Source organism: Phaenicophaeus curvirostris (assembly GCF_032191515.1).
Source record: "Phaenicophaeus curvirostris isolate KB17595 chromosome W unlocalized genomic scaffold, BPBGC_Pcur_1.0 scaffold_34, whole genome shotgun sequence".
NCBI lineage: Eukaryota > Metazoa > Chordata > Aves > Cuculiformes > Cuculidae > Phaenicophaeus > Phaenicophaeus curvirostris.
Window position 1 is genome coordinate 3,782,239 of NW_027206663.1, and position 26,527 is coordinate 3,808,765.

Sequence of the window (26,527 nt, forward strand, 5' to 3'; positions counted from 1 at the left end):
AAAAAAATAGTATACTAATAAAATATTTCCAAAACAAAAACATCTCTCTAAAAACCTTTTCTGGTCTTGTAGGTGGCCTGCTACGAGTGTACTAATGTTAAAGTACTGGGATAGGAACATTAATCAGATTCCAGAGTTAGGAATTAATTTAGTTTTGCACTGAAGCAGCAATTCTAAGACAGTGTATAAGGAACATAGCACATCTTCCCACAAAATATCAGTACTTTTATCCAGAATTAATTTTAGAATGCATCTTGTAAGAAACCTAGTACTCTCTGTCATATTTTTCCCCATTTCAAGTATCTCAGAAATAAAGTAACTCTAACTCTACAATATTCTTGTGGAAGCAAAATTCACTGAGAAGAACTATCTAAATTTCAGTATTTTTAAGTTGTTAATTTTAAATGATCATTTTACATTTTTTTTGTTTAGGATTTGTTTTTAATTTATCACAAAAAAAAATTAATTTGTTCTACAGATCACTGCATGAATAACTGCCATCTCCCAACACGGCTGTCATCAGCTACTGAATCTGAAGCTAGATAAAATGAGCTAATTTATTGATTCTGCCAAAGAAGTACACCTGTGACTCTCGACTTAAGAATGTATTTTTAAGGGAAGATAAACCTGATGTCCTGATAAACTTCTAACAGCCTTGCTAAAAAAGTGCTCAGAACAAGTGCGCACATGAATGGACAATGCTAGGTATTGTCAGGCCAACTATTCGCTGGCCTGACCATTAGATACAACCTCCTCCGATGTCCAAAGGGAGACTACTGGAAACAAACATCTTCTACATTTAATTTCAATGCAAAAAGCCTCAGATTCTTTCAGTCACCGTTCATTAGATGTCTGACCAATTTTAAAGGATTTTCTATCCTGCCTTATGTCTTATGCATTACAGTGCTGCTTTTCAGAGACAGTGGGCACCTGTAACTTTTCTTGGGTCAACATATTCTACAGATATAATCTATTAAAAAATGTACTGAATGGAACTAAAACTAAATATTTACCAAATAAATACTCCTAGAGTGATAACTTAACAGATATGATGTCTCTAGTTTTCTTCTAATGAGCAAGGTAATTTTCAAGCCTATACATGAAGCTACAGTATCCTGGACCAAAACTGGCACATGATGAGATTTGTTGTCACCTGATCCAAGGCGTATTAAAATAAACAGGAAAATTTTAGTAATTTAGAGGTTTTAGATCAAAATAAAATTATCACTTGAAGTTTATTTCTTGGTTTTCACCTGTTATTTAACAGACTTCCTTTCTGTGCTCTTGATTGTCATTTGTTTTTGCAGCAGCAGTCTAAGCTGATGATCCAGCATACTTAAGCAAAGGCAAAATAGACTTCTGTTTCTTTTGGCATGGAATCAACAGAACAAGAAAGACAATGAGTGTAAAAATCGACTTCTTGTATTTTGTATGCCTTAAATATTGTCTGGGGCCTGAGGGGGTTTGTGTGGCTCCTGGTTGGCAATGGGAGAGGAGTGAGGGGGGAGGTGTGGGAGGGGGCACTGCCTCCCACCTCCCTAAGAACACAGGTTATCATTATTCAAGTCAATGGAAGGGCAACATTTATTTATAGAAGGGATACCCTAAGTAGTTCAGCATCAAAGTAAAAGTATCCCAGCAGACATAGTCCTCCTACCCAGTAACAGTCATCATTCAAGAAATACCCGTCTGTGACAGAATACCCAAAAAGGGGATTAGAGACATCTTACTAACAACCTTAGAGAATCATGGTTTTAATCCTTTGTTTTGAGTAATATGAGGAAGTGCCAGTAAAATGTCAGGAACTGTATATTTAAAAAGCATTTCTATCTCCAGCAGTACAAGAGAGAGACAGAGGTCTACTTTCTCAGTAAAAGTAGAAAAAAAAAATGCAGCCTTATCTTGTGAAATGCTATCCAAAAGTTCCTTAACTTCCACCTGATTATTAATCTAACAGCAAATTGCAATAGGGAAATGTGGAAAGGAACAATAATTAGTCTAGAAACAACAATTTTAATCATGTTGTATGCTGCTACTTTAATTATGTAAAATATCATGAAGTAACAAACTATTTATTCATGAATAATATAAGGTCCAAGGAGACATAGCAACCTTCCAATACCTGAAGGGGGTGTGTCGGAAGAGGTAGTGAGCAAGAAATGGCCACGAGTGTTGTTAAGGAGTACGGAACATTTAATATCCAGTAAACCATGGGCCTGAGAAGAATAAACATCGCTAGCAGAAAAAAGAAGGCATGAAAACAATAACAGTGGTCACAAGGAGGTTGGAAGGAGAAAAACATACCGTGGAAATTTTTATGAGGAACTTATGGGAGCAATGTTGATATTTTTAGTAAGATATAAATATGAGCTTGTAACAATAAGCTAGGTCTTGACTTGAAAGGAAAGCTGAGTCCGTGTGTGTTAATACCCTACAAATGGTGCCCGATTTAGGGTCTGAACAGAGGCTCGCATGAGGAGCATGGTCCGGCGGTGTACATTAGCAGAACGATTGGAGGGGCTGAAACGAAGCCCAGGGTGCACCCATAGACACATACCTGCAGGATGGAAGGTGAGCTGCCGATAAGGTGATGGGGAACACGATAACCCAGGAGCAGAAAGATGTAATAGGTCTATTCAAACATATTTTAAAGAAAGAAAACCAAACGCAAGAAATTAATGACCTTAAAATGCTTTTGGTGTGGGCTTGGGATCAGGAGCCTTCTTTTGATGTTTGCTCAGCATTCGAGCAAGAAACATGGGATAAGATTGGAATTCGATAATAGGATCGAAACAGTCAGACAAAATGGCTAGTATGTTGCTTGGTACCTGGCAAACTGTTTCTGAAGCGCTAAATGGAATGTACAGCCCCGGATAATTTGCAGTGCTCACAGGATATTCCTTTGTGACGGAAGGGCTGCAACAATCAGAAAGTTTAACTGTCTTTAAAGAATAGAAACCCATCATATTGCACTTTGGCTCATCCCTATGGCAGTTAAGGGAACTCTAGGAAACAGACTTAGTGCGCTGTTAACTGGGCAATCATCTGTCACAAAGCAAGGATTGTTGGTTTTACCGGGATTAATTGATGCCGACTTTATGGGAACAATACAACTAATGGCTTGGACACCTATGCCTCCCTGCTTTATACCAAAGGGCACTAGAATTGCTCAGCTGATTTGTTTTCAAGCAATTGTACCCCATGCAGCAAATGGCATACGGGGAGAAGGAGGTTTGGGCTCGACTGATCAACCTGTGATTCTATGGACGCAGAAACTGCAAAAATTATGACCAACGTTAATGTGCAAAGCATGACACTAACAAAACAACAAAGAAGAAAGTTTTACTGGTATTATAGACAGCGGCGCCGATGTCACAGTCTTTTCTTTAACAGAATGGCCGACAGATTGGCCATTGACTGAACCACCTACTTCTCTGATGGGAATGGGGGGAGTGACTAGCCCACAACAAAGTTTACACTCCATAATCATATATAGACCGAAGGTCATGTGGCACCTGTCAAACCATACGTTCTGTCACTTCCCACTCTCTTATGGGGTAAAGACTGAGCAGCACAATGGGGTCTGACTTTGAGCACCCATTTTTAATGGGGGCCACTGTGGTGCAGATCACCCTTCCTCTTACCTGGACTACAGATGAGCCAATTTGGGTGGAACAGGGGCCCCTCAGCAATGAGAAACTGCAACACCTTAAAGCTTTAGTGCAAGAACAATTACAAGCTGAACACATTGTACCAACTATCAGCCCGTGGAACACGCCTGTGTTTGTAATATAGAAGAAAGGCGTAAAGTGGCGTTTATTACAACATTTGTGAATAAATGTGATTATTGAGCCTATGGGAGCATTGCAACCAGGAATGCCCTCACCGACAATGTTACCACAAAACTGGGACTTAACCATTATGGATTTGAAAGACAGTTTTTTTACCATTCCATTACATCCAAAGGATGCAAACCATTTTGCCTTTTATATTCCTTGTTTCATAGGGCAGAACTGAGTCAATGGTATCACTGGACTGTATTGCCGCAAGGCATGTGTAACAGTCCAACAATTTGTTAGTGTTTCGTAGCAAAAGCTTTATCACCAGTTCGTGAATTATATTCTCACGTCCTGATTTATCATTATATGGATGATATTTTAGTTGCAACCTCGACACCAGAATAGACAGCTAAAGCTGTAGAAGCTGTAACGATAGCTGTCACCCAAGTAGGCCTTTGTGTCACACCAGAAAAAATCAAAAAAATCCCTCCGTGGAAATATTTGGGTGGAAAATTCAAGAATAAACCATTCAACCACAGCAAGTTAAAGTTTTATACTCTGTAAAGTCATTGAATGATATGCAAAAATTGTTAGGAGCCATAAATTGGGTACGCACCTTGTTAGGCATCACTACAGAAGAATTGCATTCTTTGTTTATGTTGTTAAAAGGGGATTCAGATTTAACCTCTCCCAGGCAATTAGACAAAGATTCTTTGGTTGCATTGGACACAGTCGCTAAATAGCTTAGACAGAAAAAAAAATTTCATAGAATCATAGAATAACCAGGTTGGAAGAGACCCACCGGATCATCGAGTCCAACCATTCCTATCAAACACTAAACCATGTCCCTCAGCGCCTCGTCCACCCGTGCCTTAAACACCTCCAGGGAAGGTGACTCAACCACCTCCCTGGGCAGCCTGTTCCAGTGCCCAATGACCCTTTCTGTGAAGAATTTTTTCCTAATGTCCAGCCTAAATCTCCCCTGGCGGAGCTTGAGGCCATTCCCTCTTGTCCTGTCCCCTGTTACTTGGGAGAAGAGGCCAGCACCCTCCACTCTACAACCTCCTTTCAGGTAGTTGTAGAGAGCAATGAGGTCTCCCCTCAGCCTCCTCTTCTCCAGGCTAAACAACCCCAGCTCTCTCAGCCATTCCTCATAAGGCCTGTTATCCAGCCCCTTCACCAGCTTCGCAAATGTTTAAGCACCTCAATTGAACTACATATTATTTCAGCCAAATCCAAACCATCAGGAGTTTTAGCCCAATGGGTAGAAGGTGTGTCTGATAAATTTAGACCTTTAGGATGGATATTTTTACCACATCAGTTTTCTAAAACAATAACAACTCAGCATGAAATGTTAGCTATGTTAATTCAAAAGGGTCGCAATCGTTTCTTGGAATTGGACTGGGTTGATCCCTCAACCATCTATGTTCCAATTACTCAACAACAAGTAGACTGGCTGTTGCAACATTCTTTTTCTATACAAATTGCATTAGCAGACTTTAAAGGACAAATTAGCATTTATTATCCTCCAAGTCCCCTTTTGAGTCTGTTTAAGTGTATGAGCCTAATTCCTACCACGAAATCAAGTCATATCCCTCTTAAGGAGGCGTTGATACTTTTTACATATGGATCAGGGAAAACTGGGAAATCAGTGATTGTTTGGAGGACCAAACAAGGCATGTGGAAACCAGACATTTGTCAAGTGTCAGGGTCACCTCAAATTGTGGAATTGGCTGCAGTTGTTAGATGCTTTAATCTGTTTTCACAACCCATAAACACTATTACCGATTCAGCCTATGTCGTTGGCATTGTTTCACACTTGAAGAATGTCTATTTAAAGTATGTAGACAATGGACACTTATATGCTTTTTTAAAGGAACTGAAATATCTTTTAGACAATCGACATGAACCTTACTTTATAATGCATGTACATTCAAATTTACCAGGATATTTGGTTGAAGGCAATCACTGAGCTGATGCTCTGGCAGCCCCTGTAATCATTCCAGATAGATTACAACAAGCACGTATGTCATATGCTTTCTATCACCAAAGTAGTACCGCTCTTCGGAAAACGTTTCAGTTAATGCATGAGCAGGCTCAGCAAATTGTACAGATGTGCCCTGGTTGTCAATTAATCCCAAACACTACTTTTGACGGTGTAAATCCTCATGGATTAGGTCCGCTTGAAATATGGCAAACTGATGTAACACACATCCTCGAGTTTGGAAGTCTAAAATATGTACATGTGTTGATTGACACCTTTTTTTACCTGCATTGTTGCTTCTGAACACACGGGAGAAGGGGCAAAAGACGTAAAAAAACATTTATTATATGCGATTGCTCTTTTGGGAGTGCCAAAACCAGTAAAAATGGACAACGGCCTGGGTTATGTTTCTAATATAACAGAATCTTTTTTTCAACAGTGGGGAATCACACATCTAATGGGCATCCCTCACTCACCAGCAGGGTAAGCCATAGTTGAACGAGCTCATGGTATGTTAAAAAATATGTTGTTAAAACAAAAAAAGGGGGTGCCTGATATACTCCCCTCAAAAGAAATTATTAAAAGCTATGTATGTTTTAAATTTTTTAAATTGTTGCCAAGACAACATTCCCCCTATACAGCGACATTTTATGGCAAAATCTAATGATAACATGAGTAAAGCTAAAGTGATGATACGTAACCTAGAAATGGGATGATGGGAAGGTCCTTGGCTGTTAATAACATGGGGATGAGGTTATGCTTGTGTCTCTGCAGATTGTGGACCATGATGGATGCCAGCAAGATGTGTACGACTTGTATTGCAATAATTGCAGAAATTTTGTGTTGTGCAACCGCCATTCCATGGATTCCCGCACAATCCAAAGAAAACATCTAGGTAACTCTAGCCAGTGTCATAGGGCAAGATTCATTGCGTTTTTTGGTAGCAACACCAACCAATATGTTTAACACCTGTTTAGTAGGTTTGCTTTGTTTTGTAGGTTTTTGTAACAAAAATATGTTCTGACCACACATGTACATCTGTTTGCACCAATACACCAATAATATCACATGTGCAGACAATTGGGACAGCTGGGTAGCCCATTTACCTCCAAAAGAAATAGAAACACAAGAAATTTCTTTATTAGGTGTGATAAAAGTTGGTTTTTGTAAATATATTAGTTATATAGACAAAAATGTAACGCTTATACAAAACGTTAATTCTCCACTTAGTGTGTATAAAAATGATTCTATATGGTGTAAATACACATCTGCACATATACCAAATCCAACAACATGCCCCTGCAGTTACCAAGAGGATTGTATTTTATTTGTGGAGATAGAACATGGGCAGGTATTCCTTCTCGTATTTCAGGAGGCCCGTGTACGTTAGGCAAACTTACCTTATTAACCCCAAATATTTTTATGATTTTAAACCACACTTTGGTTCACTGCCACGAAAAAAATGCCACGTCGGCAGCTTTATCTAGGCATGAAAAGAATAACAGTGGTCACAAGGAGACTGGAATTAGAAAAACATACCGTGGAAATTTTTATGAAGGACTTATGGGAGCAGTATTGACATTTTTAGTAAGGTATAAATATGAGCTTGTAACAATAAACTAGGTCTTAGCTTGAAACGAAAGCTGAGTCTGTGCATGTTAATACGCCATGGAAGCATACAAGAAAGCTGGGGAGGGACTGTTTACAAAGGCTTGTAGCGATAGGACAAGGGGAAACAGGTATAAACTGGAGAGGGGCAGATTTAGACTAGACATAAGGAAGAATTTCTTCACCATGAGAGTGGTGAGGCACTGGAACAGGTTGCCCAGGGAGGTTGTGGGTGCTCCATCCCTGGAGGTGTTCAAGGCCAGGTTGGATGGGGCCTTGGGCAGCCTGATCTAATGGGAGTTGTCCCTTCCCATGGCAGGGGGATTGGAACGAGATTATCTTTAAGGTCCCTTCCAACCCAAACTATTCTATGATTCTATGATTCGATGATTCGACAATTCTATGAATTAGACAATGTATAGACTGTAAATTATTATGATAATCAGATGATACTATCTTCTAGTATCATCAGATACTAGATGGGCTTCTTCGGCAGCACCTGGCAGCAGGACGGTGAGTTCTGTGGTGGGGTGGACTTTTTGAGGCGGTGGGAGCTTCCCGGAGCCGGGAAAATCCCAGAAAAACCCAGGCGGGGGTCCTGACAGCCCCCACACGCTGGTCCCGCGGGGTGCCTGACGGGAGGGGGCGGTCCCGGCGGCTACCGCGGGAGATTTAAACGGTCCCCCTGTGAGCGTAGCAAAGAGGAGTGGGACAGTTTGAGCAGCAGTTTGAGCGGGCAGGGCGAGAAGGCAGGGCGCAGAGAGGACCTAGGGACTAGACAGAAGACACTGAGTACGATGGTGGCCACCTGGCAGAAGGTTAAAGCTGCCCCCTGTGCTGCAGCAGGCAGGATGGATGCTGCCACCCAGACAGAGCCCATGCACAGTGGGTGCATGCAGCTACCCAGACCCTGGGCTGCAGGCAGTGCCCCCCTCCCACACCGGCTCGTGCCTCTGGTCCCGGCTCCACTTGTGAAAGCTGCGCTCGAGTGGGGGAACTCCTTCACATGGTGGAGGAGCTAAGGGAGGAGGTGAAGAGGCTGAGGACCATCAGGGAGTGTGAGAGGGAGATTGACCAGTGGAGCAGGGCCCTCTCACTAACTCAGCAGGCTGCTGGGGCTGGTGCGTCCGAACATCATCCACCTGCAAACTGCATGGTTGGGGGAACAAGAAATGGGGAGTGGCAGCAAGTTCCTGCCTGACGAAGGAAACCTGCTCCCCTCACCCAGACAGCAAAGCCCCAGATCCCCCTGGTGAACAAGTACCAGGTGCTGCAGGTGGAATCTAACGCTGAGGATGAGGATGATGGTTCCCACAGCCTAGAATCCTTCCCTAGGCCACACCATCCTCAGAAGAAGATAAAAACATCCTCCATCAAGAAGAAGAGGAGGGTGATTGTTGTAGGGGACTCCCTCCTAAAAGGAACGGAGGGACCCATTTGCAGACTGGACCCGCTCCACAGAGAGGTCTGCTACTTACCGGGGGCATCAGGGAAGGAGGTAGCTAGAAAACTTCCATCCCTGGTCCATGAGACAGACTACTATCTTCTGATAGTAGTCCAAACTGGTAACGATGGTTTAGCAAACAAAAAGGCCAAAGCCATCAAGAATGACTTCAGGGCCATTGGGAAAGTGATGGAGGGCTCTGGGGCACAAATAGTATTCTGCTCCATCCCAATGCTAAATAGAGAGGAGCGGGAAGCCAGGAAGAAGGATTCGATTAATGCCTGGCTCCGAGCCTGGTGTAAGGAGAGGGGCTTTGGCTTCTTTGATCATGGGATGGCTCATGCACCCCCAGGCTTTCTCGCTAAGGATGGGACATGTGGGTCTCCTAGGGTAACTAAAGCCCTTGCGAGAAACCTAGCTAAGCTCATAAATCGAGCTTTAAACTAGATGTGAAGGGGGAGGGGGTTGAGCCCAGGCTAGACAGGAACGAGCCTGGACGTGGGGCAATGGTGATTGTGAGATTGTGTGGGGGAAAAATCAGAAGGGCTAAGGCTCAGCTAGAAATTAGATTGGCCAAGTCTGTGAAAGATAACAAAAAATCTTTCTATAAATATATAAATAATAAAAGGAGGACTAGGGAGACCATACAGTCCCTATTGGACGCAGAAGGAACAACAGTGACAGGGGATGAGGAAAAGGCTGAGGTACTTAATGCCTTCTTTGCCTCAGTCTTTAATTGTAAAGAAAGTTGTTCCCTCTGTGTACAAACCCAGGAGCTAGAGGAGCATAATGAGGCTCCCGTGATCCAAGAGGAGGTGGTCAGAGCCTTGCTAGCCCAACTAGACAGCCACAAGTCTATGGGGCCGGATGGGATTCATCCAAGGGTATTGAAGGAGCTGGCAGATGTGCTGGTCAAACCCCTTTCCATCATCTTCCAACAGTCCTGGAAGACTGGGGAAGTCCCACTGGACTGGAGGCTGGCTGATGTTGTGCCCATCTACAAGAAGGGTCGCAGGGAGGACCCAGGGAACTACAGGCCTGTCAGTCTGACCTCAGTGCCAGGGAAAGTCATGGAACAGGTGATCTTCAGTGCTATCATGAAGCACATGCAAGAGAACTGGGTGTTCAGGCCCAGTCAACATGGGTTCACAAAAGGCAGGTCTTGCCAAACTAATCTGATCGCCTTCTATGACAAAATGACTCGGCTGCTGGATGAGGGAAAGGCTGTGGATGTGGTCTTCCTGGACTTCAGCAAAGCCTTTGACACAGTTTCTCACAGCATTCTGCTTCAGAAACTGTCAGCCTCTGGCCTGGAGAGGCGCACACTCTCCTGGGTGGAAAACTGGTTGGATGGCCGGGCCCAGAGAGTGGTGGTAAATGGTGTGAAATCCAGCTGGAGGCCAGTGACAAGTGGGGTTCCCCAGGGCTCAGTGCTGGGTCCAGCCCTGTTCAATGTCTTTATCAATGACCTGGATGAAGGCATCGAGTGCACCCTTAGCAAGTTTGCAGACAACACTAAGCTGGGTGGAAGTGTTGATCTGCTGGAGGGTAGGGAGGCTCTGCAAAGGGATCTGAACAGGCTGGACCGCTGGGCTGAGTCCAACGGCATGAGGTTTAACAAGGCCAAATGCCGGGTCCTGCACTTGGGGCACAACAACCCTATACAGTGCTACAGACTAGGAGAAGTCTGTCTAGAAAGCTGCCTGGAGGAGAGGGACCTAGGGGTGTTGGTTGACAGCCGACTGAATATGAGCCAGCAGTGTGCCCAGGTTGCCAAGAAGGCCAATGGCATCTTGGCTTGTATCAGAAACGGCGTTGACCAGCAGGTCCAGGGAGGTTATTCTCCCTCTGTACTTGGCACTGCTGAGACCGCTCCTTGGATATTGTGTTCATTTCTGGGCCCGTCACCTCAAGAAGGATGTTGAGGCTCTGGAGCGAGTCCAGAGAAGAAGGACAAAGCTGGTGAGGGGGCTGGAGAACAGGTCTTATGAGGAACGGCTGAGAGAGCTGGGGTTGTTTAGCCTGGAGAAGAGGAGGCTGAGGGGAGACCTCATTGCTCTCTACAACTACCTGAAAGGAGGTTGTAGAGAGGAGGGTGCTGGCCTCTTCTCCCAAGTGACAGGGGACAGGACAAGAGGGAATGGCCTCAAGCTCTGCCAGGGGAGGTTTAGGCTGGACATTAGGAAAAAATTTTTCACGGAAAGGGTCATTGGGCACTGGAACAGGCTGCCCAGGGAGGTGGTTGAGTCACCTTCCCTGGAGGTGTTTAAGGCACGGGTGGATGAAGTGCTAAGGGGCATGGTTTAGTGTTTGATAGGAATGGTTGGACTCGATGATCCAGTGGGTCTCTTCCAACCTGGTGATTCTATGATTCTATGATTCTATGATTCTAGGATCTTCCCTTCTCCACCTCTTCGAAAGTGTATTTTTCAACTGGAACAGTAGTCAGAAAAATACCTGTTCTAGGCTGGGATAACAATGACTGACATTTTTCCTACCAGTCTTCCAAACTGAATCAACAACCACACAAACTTAGAGTGAATAACGAATATGTCATAATATCCCAAGTGTGATGTTTTTAAAAACATTACAAGCATGACAACAATGAACCAAAAGAATATGCAGGTTTGGGGTTGTCACTATACGTGGCTCTAACATCATTACTGTGCTTCATGTGGCTTTTCTCTGGGAGAGTGAGAGAGGTAAAGGAAGCATTGTTTGTAGTTTCATCCTCTTTTCTGCAAATGATAATTATCATTTAAAACTACCTAGTTTAATTTTATTCTTCTTATAGTCTTAACATTAAGATTCATTTAATGCATATAATAGCTCCCGTGAGTTAATAAGAAAAGAATGCATTAGACGGAAAACATGAAGATAAGGGGCACATCTGTGGTAAATAGTGGGTTGCACTCTATCGCTGTAACTGTGGGATGCTCAAAGGTGGAAATTCACTGGGGTAGCTGCTGACTGGGTACAGAAACAATATATAAGGTTTGCATCCACTCAATAAAGCAATCTCGTTTGTTGCCTCATCGACGGGGTCCATACCTTAATTGCTACAAATGGCACCCAACTTGAGAAGGACCCACACCTCTCAGGGCAAACCCTGATATTCAGGGTCATAACCACTGGATAGAAGCAGCCATTGCCACGCCCGGTTGGACAAATTTTAGCCAGTGTGGAGCGCTGAAGCAGTCCAGACGAGTAATGCCTTAAATACTAAGGTGAGCAACTGGGAACTTGGGAATAATGTGGTCTTCACTGTCCGTGGAGGAGCAGAGTACACTTGATATCTTAAAATCAAGTTTAAAGAAACAGGATGTTAAGTATGCTGAGCAACGACTCAGGGCTTTGTTAAAATGGATACAGGGTTGGGATCCAGGTTTAGATGTGACTCCTGCATGTGATATAAAAGTCTGGGATGCCGTGAGACTTAAATTGTGGGATGCAGTTACCAGGGATCCTGGGGCACTAAGCCTGTTATCTACCTGGAGGTTATTGATCGAATCATCAAAACACTTGAGATCATGCAAAGATTTAGCGGAACCACGAAAGACGCAGGAGGACAGTGATATTCTGTATTCGGAACCCAGTGCAGGTCTATCAGCGACTGCCAATAATCCCTTTGATCTGGGGCCAGCAGATCGTGAGAGAACTTTGATTTATTTTCATCCGCGAAGGTGCGGTGACCTTAAACAGCTACAAACTTTTCCTGAGATTTGTTTGTGGGAGGCCAGACACTCGAAAACCTGTAGAGAAAGTGCTAACTCCGCCGTCACCACTGTGGGCTGCAGAGGGGCCGCTGCCCCATGCCGAGGCGGGGCCACCCGCCGCCTCTGCTGCTGCCACCGCTTTCTGCAACCCAGGCAGTTTTGGAAATGACACTGGTAGCAGTTCAAGAATCAAGACAGTTTAAATAATGTGATATTACAACAGACACGGCTTTTGGCTTATCAAACACTAATTAAGATACCAGATGTCGGAAAGGTGAAACAGACATGACCCATATATGGCATTTATAGACAGATTGAAGGATGCTCTTGACAAGCAAGTAGACAACTGAGCAGTTAAAGAAGCCTTAATTTTACAATCAGCGATAAAAAATCCTAATGACGAATGTCTGAAAAGTCCTACAACAACAACTGGGATCATTTACCTATCAATCACAGCTGATGGCTGCTGCCCTGACTGTAAACCGGGACAGAAAGACCATCTGTTATAGATGTGGCAAGGAGAGACATTTTAAACGAGACTGCCAAATGCAATGTCACGATAGAGGGCCTAAAATCTGCCCTTGGTGTGGAAAGAGTAAACATTTTGCCAGTTGGTGTAGATCAAAATAGGATAAGAACGGGACAGTATTGTCAAAAAACTAGGAGCAGAGCATGGTTCGGAGACGCGTGCCGACACAGATGCCTCCACGGCAAGCAGCAGCTCTCACCTCAGAGCAAGGATCAGAGGCAGCGCCGGGATGGACATGGCCACCGTGATCACAGTAGTGCTGCAATCGTCCGCAGTCCACACAATACTCCTGAACATAAAAGGACTACTGGGGTGTGGCTTTACTGCCTTTTTATTAGAATGATTATCAATAACTCGGATGGGAATCTTTGTTTTACCTGGGGTCACAGATGCAAGCTTTACTGGAATAATTCAAGCAAGGGTATGGATGCCGTCTCCACTAGTGTTATGAACACCATCTCCACTAGTATTAGTACCAAAGGATAGCTGGATAGTAAAATTAATTTTGTTCAAAGCAGCTGTGTTCCAAACTGACTCTAGAGAGCGTGGCTCACAAGGTTTTGGGTCCACAAGAATCCCTGAAATACATTTGGTTTAGTCCTTACAAACTCAGCATCCTATGTTGAAGTGCGCATTAATTTTTAATAAAGGAGGAAAACTAGAATATCTTAAAATGGCTGTAGTGCAACCCTTTGTTGTGCACATTCCACTAATCTTGTGGGGGAGAGATGTGCTGAGTGCAGTGGGAATAGGCATTGGAACCATGAATGAGTGAAAAATTGGGTGCATTGCAAAAGTTAGTGGAGAAGCAAATAGATCAAGGGCATAGAGTCCCAATTAAGAGTCCTTGGAACACAGCTGTATTTGTGATAAAAAAGAAATCTGGAAAATGGCATTTATTACATGACTTTTCTAGACAAACTACAAGAGGCATGAAATAAGCAGGCAGGCAATATTGCCGCTAGAGAAGTTTTGCTTAAACAGTTAGCCTCAGAGAAGGCAAAAATGGACTTAGTGCACTGTTAAATGCATGATCACCTGTCACAAAGATTGCTTGTTTACCGGAATTGACTGATGCCGACTTTACAAGAGCAATGCAAGTAATGGATTGGACGCCTATGTCTCCTGACTTTATACCAAAGGGCACTAGAATTACTCAGCTGATTTGTTTTCCAGTAATTGTACCCCATGCAGGAAATTGCATATGGGGAGACAGAGGTTTTGGCTCAACTGACCAGTCTGTGATTCTATGGACACAGAAAGTACAAAAATAATAAACCTGCAAAGTACGACACTCACAGAGCAATGAAGAACAATATTTTACCGGAACTGAAATATTTGTTCTGTTATTATCGTCTGGTCATAACAAATATATGGATGCATTGAGCTAGCTTTGAAATGAGTGGTCGCATGTATGTGTGTGTGTGTGTGTTTGAAGTGCTTCAAATGTTTGTAAGACTTACAAATTCATTTTGATTAATCTTAGAAATACATCTCTGGGACCTTTCAATTTCAAACGTCCACTAAGCCGGCAAACCGGTAGATTTACCTAGGTATATTTGGAATGAAAGGCTTCAGAGGGAAAATATTTTAAAAATACCTAGCAGAACAAAAAAAAAGGAAAAAGAGAGAGGAAAAAAAAAATGGAAAAAGCCCAGCCTTGCGGCTGTGTGTGAGTGCCCCCCACTTCTCCTTCCTTTCTCCCTGAATGTGAATGTTTTTTTCTTTTCAGCTTCTTCCACGGAAGTCCAGAGGAGTTAACCATGTTATCTCTCTAGGGGAATGCCAATTTGTGAGAACACTCTGCATTCCAGTGTCCCTTATCAGATCAGCAACTGCTGCCATAGCACAGACAACCCTTAGGGATATTAGGCCAATGGACAGAGGAAAACTAAAAGATTCATTACGAAATATTCAGTGGATATTTTACCACATCAAACTTAAAAAAAAACCCAAAAAACAAAAACCAAAACATAGTAACTAGATTTGAAATTATTACAATGATAATCACCAAGGGAAGAAAAAGCAGCATTCAGTTATTAGGCCAGGACTCAAAAATCATTTATATCTCAATGACAAAAGAATATGTTAAGTGGTGCATGGCAAATATTTTGAATTTACAAGTAGCTCTAACAGATAATCTAGGAAGTATTGATATCCACTTACCGAGTCATAAATTGTTTTCCTCTCTGCAAACATTACAAATAGAACAGAAGCCCTTATGTAGAGAGCGACCGGTTGACGGCCCTACAATATTTACTGATAGCTCAGGAAAACCAGGAAGAGCAGTACTAACGTGGAAAGAAAATGGACAGTGAGTAAATAAGGTGTATATAGTAGAAGGATCAACACTAATAGTGGAATTATATGCAGTGCTAAAAGCCTTTGAACGGCATCACAGTCCCTTTAATTTAGTTACAGATTCGCAATATGTAGCCAGAGTAGTGCAGCATATAAAAAGAGGATGGTTAAAACAGGTAAACAATGAGTGATAGCTTTTAATGTTAAAGCAGTTATGGTTTCAAGTCACAACTAGAAGAGCAGAATTTTACATGATGCACATTGGGAGTCACACATCACTTCCAGGATTTATAGTTGAAGGGAACAGAATAGTAGACAGGCTGACAGCAGGGCCAGTCCAAGGCCCACTAACAAACATTATTCCACAAGCACTAACGTCACATAATTTTATCACCAGCCAAGGCACTACGTAGGCAATTTAAAATTTCATTAGAATTAGCCTGGAACATAGTAAAAATGTGCCCAGATCATCAACAAATAACACCATTACAGCCTAGAGGAGCCAACCTGAGGGGACTAAGTGCTTTACAAATTTGGCAAAAAGATATTATTCACATACCTGAATTTGGAAGATTGAGATATGTACATGTTTCGATTGACAGGCATTCAAATGCGATATGGGCAACAGCACATACAGGGGAGTCTTTAAGGGAAATAGTGAAACATTTTGTCAAGGCATTTGCAGCCTTGGGAATTCTCACACAGGTAAAACAGACAATGGGCCAGGATATGTAAGTGACCGACTTAAGAAGTTTTTTCAAACCTAGGGAATAACATATCACAGGCATACCACACTCTACACAAGGACAAGCGATAGTAGAGCGAGCCTATCAGATGCTGAAGAATATGTTGTTAAAACAAAAAGGGAGAATGAAGGGTGAAACACTATAGAACAGATTAAGGAAAGTATTGTATGTATTGAATTACTTAAATGGGCGAGAGAATTAGGGAATAGAACAATCACCTATAGTAAGGCATTTTTTTGTCTTTACAAACAAAGGGTCAGCAGCTCAACAAGGAAGGAGCCAAGGTATTATTAAAATCTTTGGAATCAGGCTGATGGGAAGGACCATATAATATAATAACATGGGGTCGAGGATATGCTTGTGTTTCCACAGGTCAAGAACCCAAGGTGATGCCAGTGCACTGTGTCCATCTGTATTTAAGCAGAGATGGTAATAATGACAAAGATGACAGCAATCTTAATATGGACAGCAATAATGCTGGGGTTGTATCAGCACTCATGGACGGGATAAGAAGTTTGAAGTTGAACGCTTGTTGAAAAACTTGTTATAAAGGATTTAATCAAAATTGCTTTTTTTTGCATTAATATACTTCTGTGTATCTGTAGTAAGATATTTATATTCTTAATCATGTGTCTATCATGTTTTCCATGAAAGGTACAATGAGCAATTGATAGTTTGTGATGTTTGTAAACAAGGAAGGGGGAGATGCGGGCATGAAAGATTTCACTGTGGCTTGTGTGCTGGGAGAAGTGGTCGATGCCTTGGCATACCTGTGAGATTAGCAGCAAGCACAGAGCAAACGGCCAGTGTTCTCATGCTTGCTAGCGTGTTGAAACCTTGGAATCTTTACTAAGACCCGTGAATTAGTAAGAAAAGAATGCATTAGACGGAAAACATGAAGATAAGGGGCACATCTGTGGTAAATAGTGGGTTGCACTCTATCGCTGTAACTGCAGGATGTTCACAGGTGGAAATTCACTGGGGTAGCTGCTGACTGGGTACAGAAACAATATATAAGGTTTGCGTCCACTCAATAAAGCAATCTCGTTTGTTGCCTCATCGACGGGGTCCATACCTTAATCGCTACAGGCAGGGACACCTACCACTAGACCAGTTTGCTCATAGCCTCATCCAACCTGTCCTTGAACACCTCCAGGGATGGGGCAGCCACGACTTCTCTGGGGAACCTGTTCAAGTGCCTCACCACCCTCACGGGAAAACATTTCTTCCTAACATCTAATCTAGATCTCCCCCCTTGCAGCTTAAAACCATTACCCCTCGTCCTATCACTCCCTGTTCAAGAGACCCTCCCCATCTTTCCTGCAGCCCCCCTTAAAGTACTGGAAGGCTGCTATAAGGTCTCCCCAGAGCCTTCTCTTCTCCAGGCTGAACAAATCCAACTCTCAGCCTGTTCTTGTATGGGAGGTGCTCCAGCCATCTGATCATCTTTGCGGCCCTCCTCTGGACTCGCTCCAACAGATCCATGTCCTTCCTATCCTGAGGACTCCAGAACTGGATGCAGTACTCCAGGTGAGGTCTCATGAGAGCCTACTGGCCATGCTTTTTTTCATGCAGCCCAGGATATGGTTGGCCTTCTGGGCTGCAAGCGCACATTGCTGGGTCATGTTGAGCTTCTCATCCACCAGCACCCCCAAGTCCTTCTCTTCGGGCCTACGCTCAATCCATTCTCTGCCCAGCCTGTATTTGTGCTTGGAATTGCCCTGACTCAGGTGCAGGACCTTGCACTTGGCCTTGTTGAACTTCATGACATCTCCACGGGCCTACCTCTCATGCCTGTCAAGGTCCCTCTAAACAGCATCTCTTCCCTCCAGCATGTCAACTGCACCACACAGCTTGGTGTCTCTGGCAGACTTGCTGAGGATGCCCTCAATCCCACTGTCCATGTCTCCGACAAAGTTGTTAAACAACACTGGTCCCAATACCAACCCCTGAGGAACGCACTTGTCGCCGATCTCCACTTGGACATTGAGCCATTGACCACAACTCTTTGAGTGTGACCATCCAGCCAATTCCTTATTCACTGAGTGGTTCATCCATCAAATGTCTCTTCAATTTAGAGACCAGAATGTCGTGCAGGACAGTGTCAAATGCTTTGTGCAGGTCCAGGTAGACAACATCAGTTACTCTTCCCTTAGCCACCAAAACTGTAGCCCCATTGTATAAGGCCACCAAATTTGTCAGGCATGATTTGCCCTATGTGAAGCCATGTCAGTTGTCACCAATCACCTCCTTATTTTCCATGTGCCTCAGCAGAGGTTCCAGGAGGGTCTTGCCAGGCACAGTAGTGAGACTGACTGGCCTGTAGGTCCCCGAATCTTCTTTTTTTTTCCTTTGTTAAAAATGGGAGTTATATTTCCCCTTTTCTAGTCAGTGGGAACTTTACCAGACTGCTATGACTTCTCAAATATGATGGATAATGTCTTAGATACTTCGTCACCCAGTTCCCTCAGGACCCACAGATGCATCTCATCAGGTCCCATGGACTTGTGCACCTTCAGGTTCCTTAGATGGTCTCGAACCTGTTTCTCTCCTACAGTGGGCAGTTCTTGGATATCCGATTAATTCAATTTGATTAATCACACTAATAACTAATAAGTACTCTAATTATACTTATTATTATACTAATAATAACACTAATAGTTAATAATACAAAATAACTAATACAGTGCAGTCACTGAAAACATATTTGAAGAAAGCATTTTAACATTTCAAATATTTCACAAAACTGCACAGCAGCCTAACAGCTATTTTTTTCTAAAGAGTGCAGCTATGCCACTCTGAAAACTTTGGTTTGTCAAATGCAGAGCTGTTTCATAGAACATAAAAATGAATGTGTTTTGCTAATAGGTTTAGAATGCAAGGCTAAAAATATTTTCAGAATTAGGCATGTGCTGTCAGTCAGGCAGCAGAAGAACTCAACCTGGCTGTGCCGCAGGAGGGAAACTGGGGAGGCTGACAGCCACTTTCCCCGCAGCACAGGTTGCTTTGAGCCAGGCCCAGACCAGCCAAGGGTGGCCGGGATAATGTGCAACTTGCAGAGCTGTCTGCGGTGCTGAAAAGGAGGCGGAGGACACATACCCCATTCCAATATATATAACACAGAATCACAGAATAACCAGGTTGGAAGAGACCCACCGGATCATCGAGTCCAACCGTTCCCATCAAACACTAAACCATATCCCTCAGCACCTCATCCACCCGTGCCTTAAACACCTCCAGGGAAGGTGACTCAACCACCTCCCTGGGCAGCCTGTTCCAGGGCCCAATGACCCTTTCCGTGAAGAATTTTTTCCTAATGTCCAGCCTAAACCTCCCCTGGCGGAGCTTGAGGCCATTCCCTCTTGTCCTGTCCCCCGTCACTTGGGAGAAGAGGCCAGCACCCTCCCCTCTACAACCTCCTTTCAGGTAGTTGTAGAGAGCAATGAGGTCTCCTCTCAGCCTCCTCTTCTCCAGGCTGAACAACCCCAGCTCTCTCAGCTGTTCCTCATAAGGTCTGTTCTCCAGCCCCTTCACCAGCTTTGTTGCTCTTCTCTGGACTCGCTCCAGAGCCTCAACATCCTTCTTGTGGTGAGGGCCCCAGAAGTGAACACAGTATTCGAGGAGCGGTCTCACCAGTGCCAAGTACAGAGGGAGAATAACCTCCCTGAACCTGCTGGTCACGCCATTTCTGATACAAGCCAAGATGCCATTGGCCTTCTTGGCCACCTGGGCACACTGCTGGCTCATGTTCAGTCGGCTGTCAACCAACACCCCCAGGTCTTTCTCCTCCAGGCAGCTTTCCAGCCAGACTTCTCCTAGTCTGTAGCACTGTATAGGGTTGTTGTGCCCCAAGTGCAGGACACGGCACGCATGCCATTTGACTCTGCCCAGCCTTCCAGCCTGTTCAGATCCCTTTGCAGAGCCTCCCGACCCTCCAGCAGATCCACACTTCCACCCAGCTTAGTGTCATCCGCAAACTTGCTAAGGGTGCACTCGATGCCTTCATCCAGATCATTGATAAAGACATTGAACAGGGCTGGACCCAGCACTGAGCCCTGGGGAACCCCACTTGTCACTGGCCTCCAGCTGGATTTCACACCATTTACCACCACTCTCTGGGCCCGGCCATCCAACCAGCTTTCCACCCAGGAGAGTGTGCGCCTCTCCAGGCCAGAGGCTGACAGTTTCTCAAGCAGAATGCTGGGAGAAACTGTGTCAAAGGCTTTACTGAAGTCCAGGAAGACCACATCCACAGCCTTTCCCTCATCCAGCAGCCGAGTGACTTTATCATAGAAGGCGATCAGGTTAGTTTGGCAAGACCTGCCTTTTGTGAACCCATGTTGACTGGGCCTGATCACCCAGTTCTCTTGCATGTGCTTCATGATAGCACTCAAGATCACCTGCTCCATGACTTTCCCTGGCACTGAGGTCAGACTGACAGGCCTGTAGTTTCCTGGGTCCTCCCTGCGGCCCTTTTTGTAGATGGGCACAACATCAGCCAGCCTCCAGTCCAGTGGGACTTCCCCAGTCTTCCAGGACTGTTGGAAGATGATGGAAAGGGGTTTGGCCAGCACATCTGCCAGCTCCTTCAATACCCTAGGGTGAATCCCATCCGGCCCCATAGACTTGTGGGTGTCCAGTCGGGCTAGCAAGGCTCTGACCACCTCCTCTTGGATCATGGGAGCCTCGTTTTGCTCCTCTAGCTCCTGGGTTTGTACACAGAGGGAACAACTTTCTTTACAATTAAAGACTGAGGCAAAGAAGGCATTAAGTACCTCAGCCTTTTCCTCATCCCCTGTCACTGTTGTTCCTTCTGTGTCCAATAGGGACCTTATGGTCTCCCGAGTCCTCCTTTTATTGTTTATATATTTATAGAAGGATTTTTTGTTATCTTTCACAGACTTTGCCAGTCTGATTTCTAGTTGGGCCGTCGCCCTCCTGATTTTTTCTCTGCACGATCTCACTTCCCTCCTGTAGTCCACCCAAGAAGCCTGTCCCTTCTTCCAAAGCCCATAAACATTTCTCTTCTTCTTGATATCTCTCAAGATCTCCCTGCTCAACCAAGCTGGTTTTTTCCCCTGCCGGCTTTTTTTCTGGAACACGGGGATGGCTTTCTCTTGAGCTGCTAGGATTTCCTTTTTGAAGAGCTTCCAGCCCTCATGGGCTCCCTTGCCCTTAAGTACTGTCTCCCATGAGACTTTGCCAACCAGCGTTTTGAAGCGTTCAAAGTCTGCCCTCTGGAAATTTAGTGCTACTAACCACCCTGTTCACTTCACTTAGAACAGAAAACCCTATCATCTCATGATCACTTTGTCCCAGGCGTCCTCCTACTGCCACATCCCTCACAAGGCCTTCTCTGTTCACAAACAGCAGGTCCAGGAGGGCACCTTCCCTTGTTGGTTCATTCACCAGCTGTGCAAGGAAGTTGTCTTCCACGCACTCCAGGAACCTCCTAGATTGCTTCCTTTCTGCTGTATTGTACTTCCAGCAGATATCAGGCAGATTGAAGTCTCCCACAAGAACAAGAGGCATCTATCTAGAGACTAACCCCAGCAGCTCACAGACATTATGTCATCAGGTGCTTCTAAATATTAAATCTGCAAGCACTACTAATTGCTATAACTTTCATCTTATTTCCCAACATATTTTAGTTCATGTTTTGCAGGAAAATCTACTCTTCTTTCAGGTAGGCTTGTTTCTGTCACACTTTGAAACATACTACACTACAAGCAAAATGCATTGCCATTTTGTTCTGTACAACAAAATTTATTGTCTTGATGAATTCGTGCAAATTTACACTATATTTACTGATAAATACTAAGTACCTTTCAGAGAAGAGTAAGGAAGGAATGATCAAATTTGAACAATATCAGCAAACAGCTGGTGCTCCAGGACACAACCAACTATCTATAGGCATGATTCTACAGACCTGATTCATGAAATGTTCCACTGCACTTGGAGTAGGTTCTGTGCAATTCTAAGATAAAGTATTTTAAAGATACTTTTTGTTTTCAGAGTTAAGATTTAACAAATTTAGCACCATAGATAAATGTAAATATTTCTCTGTGTGTCTTTCAGCTTATTCTTTAAGAAGTCAGGTGTCCATATATAAACATATTGTGCCTAAATTAAAAATCTATCAGATGTCTAAAAGATAAGGGTGGTACAATCACCTTTCCTTCCAATAGTGCCCTTGAAAACAAAACTTCCCTTTCATTTTCAAGATTAATGACGGAGTACCTTGGAGCTGCAGCTTACTTCAGGCTCTGACATGAGTACTGCAGCCTACAGTGACTCAGACAAAAACACAGAGTATTGCTGTTTTACAAACAGGTATGCTTGTATTCCTAACTGTCAGACAGTGTTGAAAACTACATTAATCTTGATTAAGTCACATGATTCCACAACTCCTTCTGTGTGGTCTCATACATGAAGGAGTTCTTTAAAATGATAATTTATAAAAAAAATCAGAAATATAACTGAAGTTTTTTTAAAGATTGATTTTTCTGATCCATAACAAATCCCTGAAAGAATGAATATGTGCATCTAATTACCTGAAAAAATATGCAAATGTTGGAGTAAGATTATGCATAGAGAAATCTCCGAATATTTGGTTATCTTGTGTATTGTTTTCTATTGAAAGTTTCTTGAAAATACATAGAACCATTCAAATACTTACAGAGCTTGGTGTTTTTTCAACTTTGTTCTTAGTGCCTCAAACATCACTTATAGCAAGGTACACTGGAGAATAAGGCTCCCACATTACAGCAGCTACATTTATTTATTTTTACACAAATAAAGAAACCTCTTCATCAGTATTCCAATAGTTTATAGTGATACTCTGTCACCAGTCACTTCTTTATTGAGTAGAATAATGTTTAACAGCTGCCCATCTTTGATATTAATGCAAAAAAACTGAGTTCCGAGCCAGAAATAGTGTAGCAAGGAGTCTTCAGTAACACAATACTTCTCGAACGGTAGTCTAAGTAGGAGACTATGGTGCCCTTTCATATTAGAACTACAGCATAGAAGAAGGGTACTCTACAATTCTTCATTTCTCTTTTCTGTTAATTGGTACTGGTGAAAAAGACATCTTTGCCCTTGAAAACTGTAATTTCTGCCTGTAGCCCAAGGTATCTCTAATTAGACATAGCAAAACCACCAATGTATCTACAAATAAGGTATTTTTCACTTCAGAATGTTGAAAACTATCTTTTATGTGTTTCAATTTAATTGAAATGTCAAATTGTAATTTCTTGATTAAAGCAAAAAAAAAAAAGACAATTGAAATTAGAACTAAGTACCTGGGACAGTACATGGGACAGTATTTTTAGACTTACTCTACAACTTTGATCATTAAATTCCCCCTACCTTTAGCCCTACCTGTCTTGACAGCTTTCCTCTGTCACATTTCCTAGTAGCTGTAATTTCTATGTCATTAAATAAAACAAATCAAATATAAGGTTTCCCCCTCTTTTTAAATATTCTTATATTCTTTAAATATGCTAGTATCTGAAACAGCACAGTGAAGATTACATACCTAGAAGTTATTGACACCTTTTTCCTAATAATTAGCCCTGCTATCCAGAGAAAATGCACAGCATGACATTTAGTCACTGGGAAATAAAAGACTGTTGCCCTACATCTGCTACAGAAGACAGCAGGTATGCCATAGAGAAAGTGTGGCGATAACCTCAGAACTAAGTGAACCTACTAGCATAATAGCAAGTAACAATCCCTAACAGCACAAATGTGTTCATGTAGCCTATCTTATTTCTCTCCAGGGATGGAATACATTCACTGAACTTCAGGAAGCACTAAGTGATTATTTCTTTTTTTCTGAATCAGTGGGAAGTGCAAAGTGCTTACCACAATAAAGCCTTTAGAAAAAATTACTCTGCAACCACAGATATGTAAACACTCAGCAATTCATAAAGTGAAACATTACCTGAATTTCCCTTGCATGGTATACAATAATGAGGCCAAGCAGGATAATCGTGGAGAGGCTAATGAGACATTTTAGAGCGAGGGAATATAGAGACTCCTGAAACAAAAAGACACCACTGTCCGTCAGAGACCCACGCCCACGGGACCGTTCCTGCCGAGCTCCCCAGCCCCACTGCAAGCAGCGGAACCCGAACTGGGAGGGGAAGGAGGGTCGTCTCGCCTTACGGTGTCGGGGCCGGGGAAGGGGGACACCTTGCCTCACGGTTGTGGAACCGCGGGGAGAACATCTCGTCTCAGGGCGGAGGGCCAGTGGACCCCACACGGCTGTGCAGGGGGGTCAATGCACCTCTCCTCAGGGCGAAGGACGCTTCACGGCAGGGCCGGGAGAGGGCCCAACAGTCCCGCCGCGCTGGGCTCTAAGAGAAATGAAGTGACATTGGGGCCTGGCAGCAGCCATCTTTCCGCGAGGACGGCGGCTAGACCGCACGGATTTGAACAGCTGACAGGAGAGTGCGGCTGGCTGCGGAGCCGCTTTCACGCGAGCCAGACTCGCCCGCGGGCTCCACGTCAAGGAACTGGGGGGAAGGGGGGGGAGCGGACTGCGCCGACGGTGCTGAGAACGAGAGGAAGGCAATCCGACGGCGTGGCAGGTACCTTCGTGTAGGCGCCCCAGGACAGCTCTGTCTCGATCACCATTACTACGATGCCGAACATGCCGAAGATGAGCGCGTAGTCGCTGAGGCGCTTGCGCTTCTCGAAGAGCGCTCGGCGGTGCCCCAGCTTGTAGCCGATGTTCTGATTCTTCTTCTTGCCGGACTTTCCCCCGCCGTTGTTCATGCCGCCGGAGCCGTAGAGAGTCAGGTTGTTGGAGTTGTTGTGCTCAAGCTTGGAGACCACGATCGCCGGGACAGCGGCTGTGGGACTGGCGAGGGGTGGCTGGAGAGGCTGAGACTCAGAGTCAAGCTCGTGCAGGCTCCTGCCGGATGAACTCAGGTTGCTGAGTGGCCGAATGATGCCGCCGTTGTACCTGCAGCTGCTCATGGCTATTTCGGCGAAGGGATTGCTCTCCCGACGCTGCTGGTCGTGGTGATGGTGGGTGCTGCCGCTGCTGACACTGCTGCTGGGACTGGCTGCCTGCTGCTGCAGGCTATGGCACTGTTGGTACTGGCAGGGCTGCCTGGACGAGCCGGCGTGGCTGGAGGGGGTGAGCTCGCTGACGTTCAACTGGCTGCCCTGCCGGGAGGAGGCGGAAATGGAGAGCGTCGAGGAGCGAGTCCTGAAGGCGCCCGAGAGGGGAGAAGTGCGGAGCAGCAAAGATAGGTTATCCTCCGCTGCTCCCGCAGCAGCCCCGTAATAGGTGCAGTTGTTGCACTGGAGGCATGGGCTCTGCTGCTGTTGCTGTGGCTGCTGGAGAAGACTGTATTTGTCCTGGCCGTGCTGCTGCTGCTGCTCGTGGCAGAAGCCCGGCTGAAACTGCAATGGTTTTTCCATATCAGAAGCGTTAAAGCCGCAGGACGACGAGGTGGTGATGGTGGACCCTGCGCTATGCGTTATGGTCGGCAGGGGAGTGTCCAGCTGCCGCCACGAAGGACCCATCCCGGCTTCCGTAGAACCAGCCGCTGCGTCCGATTGGTCGGGCGGACCGAAACGAGGAGCTTCTCGTCGGGGGAGACCAGCTGCGGCGTGAGGCGGCAGATCCCCCATCTGCCCTGCCCCCTCCTACGCGGAGATCCCGTCTCCCACCACTCCCACAGGTAAGGGTTACCCCCGCCCCGCCGCCGGGGTGCCCCACGCCACAAAAATCCGGGGAGGCCCGAGGTGGGCGGAGAAGAGCGCTCGCTGATCTCGCTTCCGGAATCGCCCTCTGCGAGGAAAGGGCCGCCGTGGCGGGTCTTCCCGACCTCGCTACTGCCGAACACGTCTACGCCGTCTCCAAAATACGGGCATTGCGCTGCACTCTGGAGCTGTCCAGCAACGCCCCGCTGCTTCCTGGAGACATGCAAAACTACGACGCTCTCGCTCCGAGGCCCTCGCCGCGGCCCCGGGGAGGAGGCGGCGCTCTCAGCCTGGCGCGGCCGACGCCCAGCACAGAGAGGAGCTGGGCCGACCTGCGCCCTCAGGCCGTGCTTACTGGCCATCAGAGAGGTCACAGGAGTTCTCTTCTCTCTTGGTCGTGCTGTGATCTTACCGATAGGGAAAGCAGGGGCAGAACGATCCAGCGAACTCCCTGGAAGGAGTGCCCCCCCACCCAACTCGGTTCCAGAACTTTCCTAGAAGAAGCACTGTTCGGGCCCACCAAAAACTATAAATAATACTCTGCAAGAGGGGCCATTTGCATGCCCAGCATGCTGGAAGGATGGGCAACCGGTTCCAGTGCCTCACCACTCTCATAGTGAAGAAATTCTTCCTTATGTTTAGTCTAAATCTGCCCCTCTCCAGTTTATGCCCATTGCCTCTCATCCTATCACCACAA

The 26,527-nt window shown here is 45.0% G+C and overlaps 2 protein-coding genes across 2 annotated transcripts in view; one reads left to right on the forward strand and one right to left on the reverse strand.

The window, feature by feature from the left end:
* Positions 1-25,665, reverse strand: part of KCNN2 (potassium calcium-activated channel subfamily N member 2) — a 120,713-nt gene extending 95,048 nt beyond the window's left edge. The window contains exons 1-2 of the mRNA XM_069881286.1: positions 24,709-25,665; positions 24,056-24,151 (exon numbers count right to left, since the gene is read on the reverse strand). Coding sequence (XP_069737387.1) covers positions 24,056-24,151; positions 24,709-25,650 — 1,038 coding nt within the window. The 5' untranslated portion in view covers positions 25,651-25,665. The remainder of the gene's footprint in view (positions 1-24,055; positions 24,152-24,708) is intronic.
* The window catches only part of LOC138733789 (macrophage immunometabolism regulator-like), a gene marked incomplete at its 5' end in the record, with an annotated part of 36,141 nt that continues 35,278 nt past the window's right edge, over positions 25,665-26,527 (forward strand). Inside the window, one exon of the mRNA XM_069881275.1 lies at positions 25,665-25,808. Coding sequence (XP_069737376.1) covers positions 25,665-25,808 — 144 coding nt within the window. The remainder of the gene's footprint in view (positions 25,809-26,527) is intronic.